The 11,959-nt window shown below is 51.7% G+C and overlaps 2 protein-coding genes across 2 annotated transcripts; both read right to left on the minus strand.

Moving 5' to 3' along the window:
* LOC116994670 (mitotic checkpoint serine/threonine-protein kinase BUB1) lies at window positions 1–3,903 on the minus strand. Its single transcript, XM_033056557.2, has 10 exons — window positions 3,720–3,903; window positions 3,423–3,501; window positions 3,037–3,221; window positions 2,579–2,719; window positions 1,906–2,021; window positions 1,227–1,388; window positions 962–1,119; window positions 705–882; window positions 437–543; window positions 1–262 (listed from the first exon to the last, which is right to left on the minus strand). Exons 1-10 carry the CDS (start codon window positions 3,775–3,777, stop codon window positions 67–69), a joined length of 1,380 nt encoding a protein of 459 aa, XP_032912448.2. The 5' UTR covers window positions 3,778–3,903; the 3' UTR covers window positions 1–66.
* A 3,339-nt stretch (window positions 3,904–7,242) lies between these two features.
* LOC122149382 (mitotic checkpoint serine/threonine-protein kinase BUB1-like) lies at window positions 7,243–11,922 on the minus strand. Its single transcript, XM_042779149.1, has 10 exons — window positions 11,906–11,922; window positions 11,720–11,833; window positions 10,181–10,325; window positions 9,758–9,954; window positions 9,255–9,295; window positions 8,896–8,990; window positions 8,593–8,639; window positions 8,307–8,497; window positions 7,988–8,136; window positions 7,243–7,254 (listed from the first exon to the last, which is right to left on the minus strand). The coding sequence occupies exons 1-10, from the start codon at window positions 11,920–11,922 to the stop codon at window positions 7,243–7,245; spliced, it is 1,008 nt and encodes a 335-aa protein (XP_042635083.1).
* Window positions 11,923–11,959: the final 37 nt, after the last annotated feature.

An 11,959-nucleotide genomic window follows, 5' to 3' on the forward strand; every position in this document is an offset into this window, starting at 1 on the left:
TTATTAAAAAAAAAGACTCCACACCCATAAAACCCCAAGTCCTTGGAAACTGTGCAAACTCAGCCCTTATTTCCGCGAGCGCTTGTGCTCGATGAGCAGCACGACGAGTCTGTTCCGCAGGAACTTGATTTCCTTCATGTAGGACCTGCAGAACAAATCCCTGAGCTTCTGGCGCAGGGCTCTGAGGGAAGGCAGCTGCTGGCAGCTGGGAATGTTCAGCAAGCTCTCAAAGAACTCTTTCCACAGCTCAGCGTTGGCGAGCCTGCAAAAAAGCACAAAAAAAAGTATCAAGAAAAAGCACCAAATCCAGCTGCTAAATACTGATTTGCATTCATCTCCCAGCTAGAAAAGCTGTGACAGAAGCTGACCTCAGAGCAGTGAGGTACTGATTTTCAGGAAATCTAGGTAGGATTTGGGGGATGTTTTGGACACCCACCTCCTGAAGGTTCCCTCAGGCTTCCAGACGCCGTTGTCGTCCTTGAGGCGCATGTAGGTCCCGAAGAGCATGCAGTACACGGTGGCTGCGATCCCAAAGTAGTCTGTCTGCACCAAAACCACACCAGTTTTGTGTCAAAAAACACACCCAGAGCGCTGGGAACGAGCTGAGAACACCCCGTGGAGGGGGAGAGGCCACAAGGCTGGTAGAGCCCAATTCCACCAGAACTGGAGTGCAGGAAGCACCGGCGTTCCGGGCTGTCCCTTACCTGGTAGTTCCAGGGCTTGTTTGTCAGCATTTCCACGCACTGGAATCCAGATGTTTCACACCTGGCAGTGAAGGCTGTTCCCTCAGGGAAGAGCTTCATGTCGATGCTCTGGCCCAGGTCAATGAGGGTCAGGCCGTGGCAGAGCCCGTCGATGTCACACGTGTCGTTGTCCAGGAACCTTCAACCACAAGAAGCAACCCCGTGAGCATCCCCAGGCTCCTCTGTGGTGACACTTGGGGACAACAGGAGACACTTGCCTTTCTCCCAGGATGAAATTGTCAGGCTTGATGTCCCCGTGGATGATTTTGCAGCCGTGCAACTCCTCCACCATGTGCAGGATTTTGACGGCGAAGTAGACGACAAGGGCTTGGGGCATCACCTTCTCTGGGAGCTTCTTGTAAATGTTGATGGCATTCTGGAAGCCAGGGACACACACAGGGCAGGGATTAAGGAACAACACATCCCAAAGGAAGGTGATTATGGAGGAGGGAACGCCCCAAGGCAGGAGTTGGTGGCACTCACGAGCAGCGTTCCGTAGTTGTGCAGCTCTCCCACCAGAATGCTCCCGTTGGGGAAGAAGTGGGCCGAGTAGAAGTGGATGTAGAGGTGGCGCACGCTGGGGCTCAGCCTCTCCAGCAGCTGGGTTGCAATGTAGAACTCCCAAGGGTTGGCAGGTTTCTGGACCTGGGAGAAAGAAAGGCATTGTCATGGGAAAAGCTGGAGTTCCTCATGGGTTGGGTTGTGTTGTTGGTTTTTAATGGAAGATCAGGCATCTTCCCTCTTGAACTCGTCCTAGGGAACTGAAAGATGATCCAGTTCCATCTTCCATCCCTTCCCTGGGACACCTTCCACTATCCCAGGCTGCTCCTGGCCTTGAACACTTCCAGGGATCCAGGGACCTCCCCACCCTCACAGTGATTAACCTCAGTTAGTAAACTCCATGATTAATCCTCTCAAATCAAGACTTCGATTCCACACACTCCTTGTGATGCTCCAAAAAAAAGGAAAAATTGACTTTTTGTCCTGAAAAAGTTTCACTTCAGGGGATAAAGAGGGGCTCTAGCATTCCCTGAAGGACTGAATGCTGGAGGGCAGGTTCACAGAAAGGTGCCAGAGGCAGATGTGACGTGGAAAGCCAAAGATGTGTGTGAATCCACCCAGGGGGAGGGTCAGACTCAAGAACTGCCCCAACACCACTGACCTTGAATACCACTTTCTGGTTATTCCGAGGGTTACTGGCATCCAGGATGGAAGCTTGGTAGACTTGGGCAAAAGCTCCTTCCCCAACCAAGCAGTCCACATGGAATGAGCTGGGACCTTTAAAAGATTAACATTAATTCCTGCTTGCCAACTCCACAGAGGAAAAACAGGAGGAAAAAAAAAAGATAAAAGCACCAGCCCATATGAATTATTAAATCCTAGATCAAATCTTTCCCTACAAATCTCTTCCTGCTAGGAACAGGAGAGAGCAGGAGTGCTGGACGTGCCACACACTCGACCCCAGTGTTTCTATTTTTGCCTGACCCCCTGGAAGCAGTCAAATTCCAAAGGGCATGCCCTGAAAAGTAAACACTAATGTTTAAGTCCCACAGGGATGTTGCAATCCCTGTCCTACAGCTTTTGTTGACATGGGCCCGCTGCTGTTCCACACAAAGCTGGAGAGCTGTGGCCCAGTTTGCAGGGAAAACTGGGAAAAATGCCTCATCCAAAAAGCTCATGCTGCAAAAGACAAACAAACCAACCCCAGGCCTCATTCCCAACCTGAGGCCGAGATAATCTGAAGATACACACACAAGGAAGCTGAATTCCCACACACTCCTGAGAAGCTTTCCTAGGAAAAGGCTCAAGAAATGAGGGTTTGCAGGAGCTCTTACCCAGTGAGAGTGGAGCCTTCAGTCTGATGGGTGGGAGAGGAGATTTCCACTCAAAGTAGTTGGCGCAGGTGCGCAGCGGTTTCGGAAGCTCCGACAAGAGTTTGCCAATCAATTCCTTGTCCCAGGGGTTCTCAACAAGGACTTCATGGAAAAAAGGGAAGTGTTTAAGCTCTGGGTGTCATTCCAAGGAGGTAACACAAGCTTGGGCTTGAATGAGCATCACTAATTTAAAACCTAAAGCCCCCAGGAGGGATAAGGATGCGAGAAGCATTCCTCGGTTTGGACACTCCTGCTTTTGCACCTTCCCAGAAATCCAGAGTTCCCCAAGATGTTTGAGCCTCAGTGAGCCCAGAATGCTCAATCCAGGTACAACCCATCCCTACAGGAATCATGGCATTGCTCCCTGCAGTGCACAAAGCACTGGAATCCAGGCAGGAGAAGCAGGGAATGCCGTGTACCTGCAGGTCTCCCATTCCAGGCTGTCCTGTCCACCCCGAGGGAGGAGGGATGTCCAGCTCTGCTTGAAGCTGTCTGCTCATGCAGTCCTTGGGAAGCAGCTGCAGCAATTCCCTGGATCCCAGTCCCTTGTTTCAGGATGCTTCCATGAAGCCCTCTCTTCTCTGGGACGTGCTGGAGAGCAGTGCTGCAGATTTCAACAAAATATTATGAATTATTTTTGGCCAGTTAATTTTTAATTTCAAGGGGGCAGAACTTAAATCTTGGAAGGGTTTTTGGGGCATGGTCACCAAACCCAGGTCCATTTACCCCAGAGTGTTGGGATGAGTGTCAGGCAGACTGGAAAAACAGTGGAAAACCTTGGCAAGCTTGCATTGGAGCAGCATACCTTAACTTCTTGAGCTTTGGCTGCCTCTGCAGTTCTTCAGAGAATTCCACATCCATTTGGGGCAAATTTTCCTTAGAGGCTGAACACAGGGAGCAAGAACAGGAGCAAATCAATGTTTATTTCCCCCAAAGCAGGAATATTTGGAGTATTAAAAATCCTTGGAGAGGTGATGAGCTGCTGCTCCACAGGCAATGGAGTGGCTGCAGTGGGAGCCACACCTGGCTGGGATTTGGGCAGAAATGGAATTGTCAGGCACCAAATTCCATGTTTTTCCACTCAAAACATTCCTTATTTTACCTCTGTCCTCCAAGGGGGGCTGGGAGGGAGCTGCCAGGTAATTGAAGGGTGTGGACATGAGCTGGGCAGCTCGGGCAAAATCCCTGGTGTTGTCTGGACTGGGAGCCAGGGCTTTGCTGCTGCAGGGGCCATTCCACACCGTGTAATCATCCCGCAGGAATTCTGCACTGCCTGTTTCTTCCTAGGCAGGAAAAAAAGTAAATCCAGGTTTAAAATTAAACCAGCAAAACCACCCTGAAAAAAAAAAAATTTAAAATCCATGTTTTCATAGTTTTAGACTAGGTCTGACTGTTGGTAATGGTCAAGGCCACAAGCAAAATGCCAGACCACCAGAAATTGCTGTGAGAGCCTGGAAAAGCCAATCCCATGGGAAGGGATCTGTTCTATCCAAGCTTCATGCTTCTCCTTGGCTATGGAAGCTGTGAGGTGGCTGCTGGAAGAGGAAATGTGATGCCAACTCCACACATGTGAGGAGTTCTCCATCAATTCTCTGTCAAACAGCAATCAATAAAGCTCATCCCATGTGCAGCTGGGCATCATTCCTGGGAATATTGTGGGATTGGGATAGAGCAGAGGTTATTAATCCTTGCATAACCCACTTCCAAGGCTAATCCCTGCAGGATCACCACTCACTTCTGCTGCACAGTTGGTCAAGGGATGCTCTCCAAAAGTTCTGGGCTCTTCTGGTTTGTTCCTCTGCTGTGGGATCCTGAAAAACGATCCAAAAAATATTTAGAGCAGGCTTTTCCCCAGGAGCTTTCCCAGTCACAACAAAGGTTGGTTTGTTTTAACTTGAATTCTAATTTTATTTTAAGAGCCTCATTTCAGCAGCTTGCAGAAGCTGCAGCAGCTCAGTTATCCCCAAATCCTCCAGAGAATGAAGCCTCCCAAGCACTGTCCAAACAGGGAAGTTGTGCAATCCCAGAGCAGCAACTCCTGCTTTTCTCATGCCACTCCAGGCAGCTGCCACAGCCAAGTCCCATGGAATGGGATCCATTTTCTCTGTGATTTTTAAGGAGCTGAGCTCAGCTGCTCCTTTTCCCCTCCTCACCTGCCATTCTCCTTCTCCTCCTCATCCTCAAAGATGGCAAATGCAGGAGTGACAGGGACAGCAATGTTCGTTTTCAAACATCCACCAGGCTCTGAAAAGATAACCCCTGTTACCTTCACCCAATAATAAAGATTATTTACACAGCCACCTTCTCCCCCCTCTCCAGGGCTCCATCCAGCTGCACCTGCAGAATTCCCACTCCAATCACCTTTCCTACAACCTCTTGGAAAGAGGATTTTTTCCAGCCCAACCTCAGATGTGATCTCTCTCTGCTCACTCTGGTAAAGCCCCTGGGTTTCAGACTGACTCAAACTCTTCCACAGCAAGGACAGATGGGAGGTGGCAATGGGAAATAAAGGATGGAATTCCAAGGGCTGGGAAAGTAAAGAGCACACACCACTTTTTCTGCAAAAGGCTTCAAACTGTTCCTCACTGTCCTCCAGGAGAGATGGCTCAGGCAAGAAGGGCGTTTGGAACATATCCATGAGAACACCTAAGAAAGAAAGAAAAAAAAGAGATAAGTAATAAAGGAATAACACTCCCAGAAAAAGGAATTTTCAGAGGTTCTTCCATTGTGTAGTAGCCAAATTAAATGCCAATTGACTCTAGCAGCCTTAAATGCTAATTAATAATATTCTTCTAATTTATCAGCAGTCAATAACCAATTATTCCTCCCTCTTCGGATTTAAACACCTCAGGCAACTGATCAGACACAGGAAGGGCCAATTTGGCCAACACACACTTTATATTCCCTATCCAAGGGTAGATTCCAAGTTTCCTAAGAGCAAATTCTCCTTTAATTTCTCAGATTTCTGGAAAACTTAGATGTTTGTAGGACTAATTAATACCACTGGCTTTTTAGGTTTATTTTTTTCATTTTCATTCAGCTCAGCATCAAGCAGAGCTGGCTGTGAACTTCCAAATTGATGTGGTTTAGGTTTTCACCTCCCAAACAGGATTCCCTGAAAAGGCAGCTCAGACAGCACTCCCAAAGAAGCCTAGCAGTGATTGATGCAGGAATGGATGGGATGTGGCTGCTGGGGTGTTGTTAGAACACCAATTTCTGCTCAGAGGTTTTGGGTCACCCAGACACCAACAGACAAGGAATGATTTCATGTTATTTTCCTCCTTGACTGGTGCACATGCCCATCCCTGAGTGAAAAGGCTCCACTAACATTTCCAGGACTCCAGGGGAAGGAAAACTTTATTGCAGACCTTACCCAAGGCTTCCTTTGTGTGGACCGTGGGCGATGGCTGCACCTTGAAGGGTGTTGTTGTCCCCACTGCTCCTCCCAGAGAGGTGTTGGGGGTGGCTTGGGAAGCATTTCCACAGGCAAAGGAGGAATTCCCAACTCTGGAGGCTGGAAAACACAACAGCAAGATCATTCCTGAAGGAGCCTGGGATTGTTTATGAGCATTCCAGCAAAACGTTAGTGAGGGAAGTAAACAAAAGGAGCGGCAGCGACGCAGAATTTGGGGAAGGGATTTTGGCTTGTTCAGAGATTTGTGGGGCAGATTCCCAAGGGAGGCTGCCCTGGAGGGCAAGAGGGACCTGGGACAGCTGGATGGAATGGATCTGCAGTTCCCAGGAATGCTCTGTCCTGGCACAGAAGGTGAAGCAGGAAGCAGCGATTCCCCACCGTGCTCCAAAGGGAACTGCTCAGAACACAGGAACAGGGACTGGATCCATGTTCCATGGGAGGGATGAGAGACCCTGCTCACACATGCAGGGATGGAGGCTGGGAAGTCAAGAAGCTTTGCCAGGGTTGGAGCTGCTGTCCACAATTAATGATTCCCAGCTGGGAGCAGCCACACCAGTGGCATCAGTCTCCATGCAGAGGTTCCTTACCTTCCCTCACATCCACAGCAGGAGTTAATCCAGTGGATCTCTTGTTAGGGGACCTTCAGGAGAGAGTCACAACATTAGCTTGGAATAAAAGCCTTCTAAATCCCATTTCAATCCCTATTCCAATGAAGTGAGAGGTCCTTTACTAAAGATCACCCTGGAAAGCTTCTCCTACAGCTGCCAATAACCTGGGAGGCAGCAGAGTCCTTTAAAAAGGTTAAAATGCATTAAAACCTCTCCTTGGACACAGTTTGCCTCCAAGGAATTCTAGAATGAGTGAATATTGTTCCCATCTTGGCCAAGCCAAACCCTGCTGTGCCAGCCTGGGTTTCTCCCTCAGCCCCCCTCATTTTGTGGCCAATTCCCACAAAAGCAAAAGCGCAGGAGGGAAATAGCTGCACTTTTAATCTTTCTCTGGAGACCTTGGAGTGGGATCTGCAGATCCCTGGGGTTTATTCCAGGCAAGCATTACACACTGAATTTCCTCTTAGTGCAATTAAACCATGGGGTAGAAGGAATTAAACATGGCCATGAGGACCAAGTTTGACCTAAGTTTAATAAGCAGCAGTTTCAGGTCAGTTTTTTTTTTTCCAGAAGGGGAAGAAAGGATTATTTTCAGCTAGCTCTCAGTGTGCACCCTGAGGACACAAGTGCAGGAGCTCACACTCACAGTTCTGCACGCCGAGGCACAGCTGGGTTGGGATGAGCCTGTTCCTGAGCTGGAGCAGCACTGAAGGGAGGGTGCAGCAAGGTGTTCTGGAGCTCCCCAAGCTCTGCCCGAGCTCCAGCTGGGTTCTTCTCCTCTGCTGCTCCCCAGGGGGAGGCTGCTGGGATGTGGTCACCGAGGGGCTTCGCTGGCTGCAGCCTGGGAGCAGGCACTGCTGGTGCCTGGAGCTGGGGCTGCTCAGGCACCAGAGCTTGGCACTTTGGCACATCCAGCCCTGGAGCAGGAGCCATCCAGTTCCCTGGGGTGTGAGATGTGCTGGGCCTCACAGGCTGGGGCACCTTTAGGGATGAGAAGTGCTCTGTGACACCCAGCTTCCCCCCCAAACAGCCATTCCCATTTTCTCTACCAGCTCCACAGGAGCAGAATGGAACAGAACCTTTAGGTTCCCCCCAGTACAGCCATTCCCACTTTTCCTATCAGTTCCACATACCCAGAACCCCAGAGGACTTCTAGCTACATCTCAGACTAAACTGTGGAGAAGCAAAAACATTTCCAATCTGGGTGTTGTGCCAGGTTTCCACACTGGGTATTGCAGCCTCAGCCTCCACGTTGGGTTAACAACCAGCCCTGCTTCCTACAGCATGGCTGGATTTTGTGGGATAAGCCCAGGCAGAGCATTCCTGTCCCTCCCAGAGCCCACTCACCACCCTGTGGCTTGGCTCAGCTGCTGGTTCCAGTCTTGCTTCCTCCAGGCTTCTGGAGAGCTGGGTGAGCTGGTCCAGCTTCTGCTGCAGGGCTTTCAGTTCCAGGAATGCCGATTCCTTTTTCCTCATGGAGTCCTTCTTTTCTTCCTCTAAGGATTAAAGAATGATATTAAATGAATAAATGTGCTCTGGATGCCATGCTGGTGGCTCCTGTCTCCTCAGGAGAGACACCACAGATTGTGGCACTGGAAAGAGGAGCCCAAGGGATGAGCTTAACCAGGAAAGAGCCACTTGGAAAGCTGGAAAAAAAGGAGGATACCCAGTGCCTGCTGCCTCCTGAGGAGCTCATCTTTCCTGAAGTATCTCCTGGCCCTCAGCTCCTCGAAGGAGAGCTCAGAGCCCTGGCACAGGAGCAGGTTCTTGTCGTACATGGGGACCTGCTCCACGCCCGCGGCGCCGGGCGCCGCCTTGGGCACCACCTCGGACTTGGAGATGTAGGTCACATAATTCCTGGGAGGGAAAAGGAAAAAAAGGGCCAGGGTTGGGGGATTTATCCCAGGACACAGCTCCTTTTGGGAGCTCAACAGCACCACCCAAACACTTACACTTCTTTTGCAGCACCACAGCATTGAGAATCAGCAGCATCCAGGCCCTACAGCAGGGAAATAAAACACAAAAAATGAAATGAAATTAATTCAAGCTGGCACAGAATCCACTGCTAACGTTATCCCTGTGATTCTGGGAATGTCAGGCCACTGAGTGTGTCCCAGTGCTTCCCAGATGAGACAATCCTATGGAGATGTGATACAAACAGCAGCAATACCATCTCAGTGTCAGTTTTGAGATACACCAGATGCAGTCACTCCACCCTTATTCAGCCAACCTTCCCCAAATAATTCATCATTTACCTGATTTTTGCAGGGATTAGGACTTGAAACACCTTTTGGAGGAGCCATCTGATTTGCAGCATGGGAGGTCTGAAGTGGTTTTACAGCAGGAGCATCTGGGACAGAAGATATAATGTAACTATTTTCTGCTCATTAATGAGGAAAAATTGTTTGCTCTTTTGTGAGTTTTGATTAACTTGAAGCACTGGAAAATTAATAACTTGGTTTGAATACACTTCCCTGAAGAATTTTTCATGTAGAGAGGGAAAATAAAGTAGCTCTTACAAGGAATTTGTTTCCTTCAGTGACAAAACTCACTTGTTGAGGTAAAAAAAATAATTTTGTGGAGCTACAGATCAAACAGGACTCTCCATCCTCACCTTGCAAAGGGGGATTCCGAGGATCATAACTCTGCAGGGACCTAAATTGCAAAAAAACCCCAGTTATTACCATGGGATCACCTGTCCCTCACCCTTCCCCACCCTCCAGCAATCTTGGATTGTACAATCATGCCATGAAATTAACACTGAAAAGCAGGAATTTTACTGTATGTGGACATCTCACAGCTGCAAAACTAAAAAGAACCTTCAAGAGGCAGCAGGAGAACAGAACTGGCTATTTGTTTAGTATTTTATTTTTTTTTTTTACATTTAGCTTCCCAGAATTAAATGCTTAACTCCAAGACTCAACTCAAGGATTTGCTTCACTCTGGGATATTTTTTTTTTTTAATGCACATCCCAAAGCACACAATAAACATTCAACAGCAAAGAAATGTTGTTAAGTTTAAAACTCCCTTTACCAAAAATAAGCACATGCTAGTCATGGTTAATTAAGAGTGAGTATGAGCACTGAGTAAATGAGTAGAAGAGGCAGTGGGGTTACCAGTGGAGCTGCTGCAGGCTCTCCCGGGGCTGTGCCTGGTTGAGGAGCCCCTTTTGGAGCACAGCCCCTGCTCCCTGCACGTTTCCTTCCTTCAGCAGCAGCTGAGCCCAGGCCAGGTAGAAATCCGAGCTGGTGGCTCCGATTCCCTGCCCGTGCAGGTACTCCAGGTACTGGCAAGGGGAGGAGATGAACTCTGCCTGCAGGACACAAGTGCACCCAGCCATCAGCACTTCCAAACAAAACACAGTTTATCAGTTACCATAACAGGAAAGTATGATTTTCTAAGGATAAGACAAGGCAAATTTCTCTGAGTTTTTCTGAACCCACTGCCCTGCAGAGGATCAGGATTGCTGAAGCCTCCTGCTGCTCCCCGAGCTGTCTGCAGTCCCAGAAGTGAATAATTTAACCCCCGTAAGAACGCACCAGCTTGAGGCAGTAGCTCACAAACCGCGGGTCCTGCTGGTACCGCTTGTCGCCCACGAACGCCTTCACCAGCTCCTCCAGGAGCCCGGGCCAGCGGCTCTGCTTCTCCTGGGCAGGGAGACATCCCTCTGCCCACCGCAGGTACCTGCGAGCATCCCGGGTCAGCTCCGGCATGGGAAGGGGCAGATCCCGGGAGGGGATGGGGCAGGGAAGGGGCAGATCCCGGGAAGGGATGGGGCAGATCCCGGGAAGGGATGGGGCAGGGAAGGGACCGATCCTGGGAAGGGATGGGGCAGGGAAGGGGCAGACCCTGGGAAGGGATGGGGCAGGGAAGGGGCAGATCCCGGGAAGGGATGGGGCAGGGAAGGGACCGATCCCGGGAAGGGATGGGGCAGGGAAGGGACCGATCCCGGGAAGGGATGGGGCAGGGAAGGGGCAGATCCCGGGAGGGGATGGGGCAGGGAAGGGGCAGATCCCGGGAGGGGATGGGGCAGGGAAGGAGCAGATCCCGGGAAGGGAAGGGGCAGGGAAGGAGCAGATCCCGGGAAGGGATGGGGCAGGGAAGGGATGGGGCAGGGAAGGAGCAGATCCCGGGAAGGGATGGGGCAGGGAAGGAGCAGATCCCGGGAAGGGAAGGGGCAGATCCTGGGAAGGGATGGGGCATGGAAGGGGCAGATCCTGGGAGGGGATGGGGCAGGGAAGGGATGGGGCAGGGAAGGAGCAGATCCCGGGAAGGGAAGGGGCAGATCCCGGGAAGGGAAGGGGCAGAGAAGGGGCAGATCCTGGGAAGGGATGGGGCAGGGAAGGGGCAGATCCCGGGAAGGGATGGAGCAGAGAAGGGGCAGATCCCGGGAAGGGATGGAGCAGATCCCGGGAAGGGATGGGGCAGGGAAGGGGCAGATCCTGGGAAGGGATGGGGCAGGGAAGGGGCAGATCCTGGGAAGGGATGGGGCAGGGAAGGGGCAGATCCCGGGAGGGGATGGGGCAGGGAAGGGGCAGATCCCGGGAGGGGATGGGGCAGGGAAGGAGCAGATCCCGGGAAGGGAAGGGGCAGGGAAGGAGCAGATCCCGGGAAGGGATGGGGCAGGGAAGGGATGGGGCAGGGAAGGAGCAGATCCCGGGAAGGGATGGGGCAGGGAAGGGATGGGGCAGGGAAGGAGCAGATCCCGGGAAGGGAAGGGGCAGATCCTGGGAAGGGATGGGGCATGGAAGGGGCAGATCCTGGGAGGGGATGGGGCAGGGAAGGGATGGGGCAGGGAAGGAGCAGATCCCGGGAAGGGAAGGGGCAGATCCCGGGAAGGGAAGGGGCAGAGAAGGGGCAGATCCTGGGAAGGGATGGGGCAGGGAAGGGGCAGATCCCGGGAAGGGATGGAGCAGAGAAGGGGCAGATCCCGGGAAGGGAAGGGGCAGATCCCGGGAAGGGATGGGGCAGGGAAGGGGCAGATCCTGGGAAGGGAAGGAGCAGATCCCGGGAAGGGATGGGGCAGGGAAGGGGCAGATCCCGGGAAGGGCCCACACCCAAACCGGTCCCGAGCTCACCTGTCCCACGGCTCCAGCGGGTCGGGCCCTCGGTAGTTCCGGATCTGAGCCTCATAATTCCTGCAGGGAAAAGGCCGGGACCGTGAGGGTGGGCGGCGGGCACCCCCCCGCTGCCTGTCCCGATGCCGTTATCCCGCTCCCCACCCCGTTATCCCGGTTTATCCCCGTTTCCCGCTCCCCGCTCACCGCCCGGGCCCGTCCATGCCCGCCCGCCCCAACCGCTCCCGCCGATTCAAACTG

The sequence above is a fragment of the Catharus ustulatus genome, chromosome 3 (genome assembly GCF_009819885.2).
Source record: "Catharus ustulatus isolate bCatUst1 chromosome 3, bCatUst1.pri.v2, whole genome shotgun sequence".
Taxonomy (NCBI): Eukaryota; Metazoa; Chordata; class Aves; order Passeriformes; family Turdidae; genus Catharus; species Catharus ustulatus.